At 40.9% G+C, this 2,922-nt stretch overlaps 1 protein-coding gene across 1 annotated transcript in view; it reads right to left on the bottom strand.

Moving 5' to 3' along the window:
* Positions 1 to 2,922, bottom strand: part of WDR60 (WD repeat domain 60) — a 97,694-nt gene that overhangs the window by 63,364 nt on the left and 31,408 nt on the right. The window contains exon 7 of the mRNA XM_011941603.1: positions 2,253 to 2,307. Within this exon, the coding sequence (XP_011796993.1) occupies positions 2,253 to 2,307 (55 nt within the window). The remainder of the gene's footprint in view (positions 1 to 2,252; positions 2,308 to 2,922) is intronic.

Below are 2,922 nucleotides of genomic sequence, written 5' to 3'. Positions count from 1 at the left end.
TCCACCTCCTGGGTTCAAGCAATTCTCCTGCCTCAGCCTCCCAAGTAGCTGGGATTACAGGAGTCCACCACCACGCCTGGCTGATTTTTGCATTTTGAGTAGAGATGGAGTTTCACCACGTTGGCCAGGCTGGTCTCGAACTCCTGACCTCAGGTGATGCCTCTGCCTTGGCCTCCCAAAGTGCTGGGGTTACAGGCCTCAGCCACCACGCCTGGCCTTTTTAAATTTTCTGTTGTTGCTGTTTTTATACAGATGAGGACTTCCTGTGTTGCCCAGGCTGGTCTCAAACATCTGGCATATTTTTTTAAATAAAAATAAAAAATAAAATTTAAAATTATAAAGTGGCTCACGTTATAATTCTAGTTAACAATGCCAACCTGGAGCTTAGAGAAAAAATTGGGAAACATGAAAAAAATAGGAAAATAAATCTATATGTTTTCATCCAATAATTCCACAATTCCACTTCAAGAAATGTATTCACAAAAATAACACAGTCGATCTGTAACATCCAAACTGGAGGGAGTTCCACAATGAATTAGGAAAAACAGGAGGGCTGTGTGTTTGTGTGTGTGTGTGTGTGTGTGTTTGTGTGTGTGTGTGTGTGTAAATGTTTACAACTGGCTTCCAAATTCCCAAATATACATACCAATATATGATTATAAAAGATTAGATGAGAAATATTTGTAGGTCTCTTTTTTCTGTGGTAAATGTGCGGCTATAGCCAGATAATAAGCAATCCCACCACCACCACCACCAAAATTAAATAAATAAAACATCCACGTCAAAACAACAGGTGCTGTATGACCTAATTTATGTAAAATTATGTTTGTGTACGGATATAGAATAAAGTAATTCATACAAATATGGCACGAAGGCTGAGCACGGTGGCTCCTGCCTGTAATCCCAGCACTTTGGGAGGCCGAAGCAGGTGGATCACCTGAGGTCAGGAGTTCAAGATCAGCCTGGCCAACATGGTGAAACCCTGTCTCTACTAAAAAAACAAAAATTAGCTGGGTGCGGTGGCGCATGCCTGCGATCCCAGCTACTCAGCAGGCTGAGGCACGAATCACTTGAACCCAGGAGGCGGAGGCTGAGGTGAGCTGAGATCGCGCCACTGCACTCCAGCCTGGGAGACAGAGCAAGACTCCAACTCAACATATATATACATATATGGCACAAAATTGTTAAATATGATTATCTCAAGGTCATGGGTTTCAGATAACTACCAAAAAAGAAAAAATTATTCTCCAGAAATAATTCATAAAATTCAAAATATGCTTGCCACATTATCTGTAATAACAAAACAAAAAGAGGAAAATGGTTTGATAATAACCCTAACTCCACAGTGTGCTATTTTAGTTACTGAGTAATCGTTATGAAGACTACTCTTATGATACTAATGGAGATGGTGGAGATAATGAAGACTGTGGAGAAACGCTGATGTGCTAAGTGACAAGCTCAGCACAGGGTACAATTCTCCTGGTGCATAAATACGTGTCACAGGGTAGCTTAACACATGGAAACAATTATGCAAGGAGAGGGATTACGCGTGTGTGTTAGTCACAAGTGTCTATTAATAACATGTGCTTGGTAGAATTTGCCAGAGAAGCCATCAGAGCCTGAGCTACTTTGTGGGGAGATGCTTAACACAAACGCAATTTCTTGACTTACTATAGGTCAGTTCAGGCTATTGCTTCCAGCAGGTTTAGTGACTGATAGTCTCTAGGAATTTGTCCTTTCATCTAAATTACCTAATTTGTTACCATAAAATATTGTCCTATCTGTGACTGAAAGTGGGGTGCTAAAGTTCCTACTATTGTGAATTGCCTATTTCTCCCTTCAATTCTGTCAGGTTTTGCTGCTTGTGTTTTGGGGCCCTCTTGTTAGGTAAATATTCATTTACAATTGTTACATCTCCTTGCTGAACTAATTATTTGGTCATTCTGAATTGTCTGTCTCTAGTAACACTTTCTGTCTCAAAATCTGTTTTATCTGATATTAGTATAGCCAGTCCAGCCCTCTCATAGCTGCTGTTTGACAGATTCTCTTTGTCCAGCTTTTTACTTTCAACCTATTTGCGTCTTCTAGCCTAAAGTAAGTCTCTAGTGTGCCTTCTGGAATCACCACTCAAACAAACCATCTGCAAATGAGCCCTGTCTCAGCCTCTGCTTTCAAGGGGAAGCCCAAACTAAGATGATGGCTAATCTGAATGTACCATAAAATCGATGTATCCTCAGTGGAGACTGCCTTACCTTCCGTCTTGAATCTTTATCTTTTCCGTGATTCCTTACTAAATTCTCAGCATGCCTGGAAAGCAAACATAATCAAAATCAAAATTTACTTTTAAATGAGGGCTTTTAAAAAACAAAACATTTTCCATATCAGTGAAAGTTCTTAACAATACTTTGATATGATTAAGAACTACTATAACCAAGGGCAACGACTTGCACCTGTAATCCCAGCTATTTGGGAGCCTGAGGCAGGAGGATCGCTTAAGGCCAGGAGTTTGGGACCAGCCTGGGCGACAGAGTAGACCCCATCTCTACAAAGATAAAAAATTAGCCTGGCATGGTGGCACATGCCTTAGTCTCAGCTACTTGGGAGGCTGAGGCAGGAGGATTGCTTGAGCCCAGGAGTTTGAAGCTGCAGTGAGCCATGACTGTGCCACTGCACTCCAGCCTGGGTGACAGAGCAAGACCCTTTCTCAAAAAGTAATTTTTTAAAAAAAACCGTTGCAGGTTAGCAAAGCATGTTTTATTAGAGCAATAAATGTTAAAGTCTTCCTAGCATTCTTACTCTTTTAGCAATCATTCAAGACAGAAAATATCTTCCAGAGAAGAAATTACATGTTTTAACAAACTTGTGTGTGAGTGCAAATCTACATTCTTTAGGAGTTCTTTGCCGGGTGCGGGGCTCACGTCT

The sequence above is a fragment of the Colobus angolensis genome, unplaced genomic scaffold (genome assembly GCF_000951035.1).
Source record: "Colobus angolensis palliatus isolate OR3802 unplaced genomic scaffold, Cang.pa_1.0 Scaffold2, whole genome shotgun sequence".
In the NCBI taxonomy this organism is placed as follows: Eukaryota; Metazoa; Chordata; class Mammalia; order Primates; family Cercopithecidae; genus Colobus; species Colobus angolensis.
This window is presented reverse-complemented; position numbering and strand designations above follow the sequence as displayed.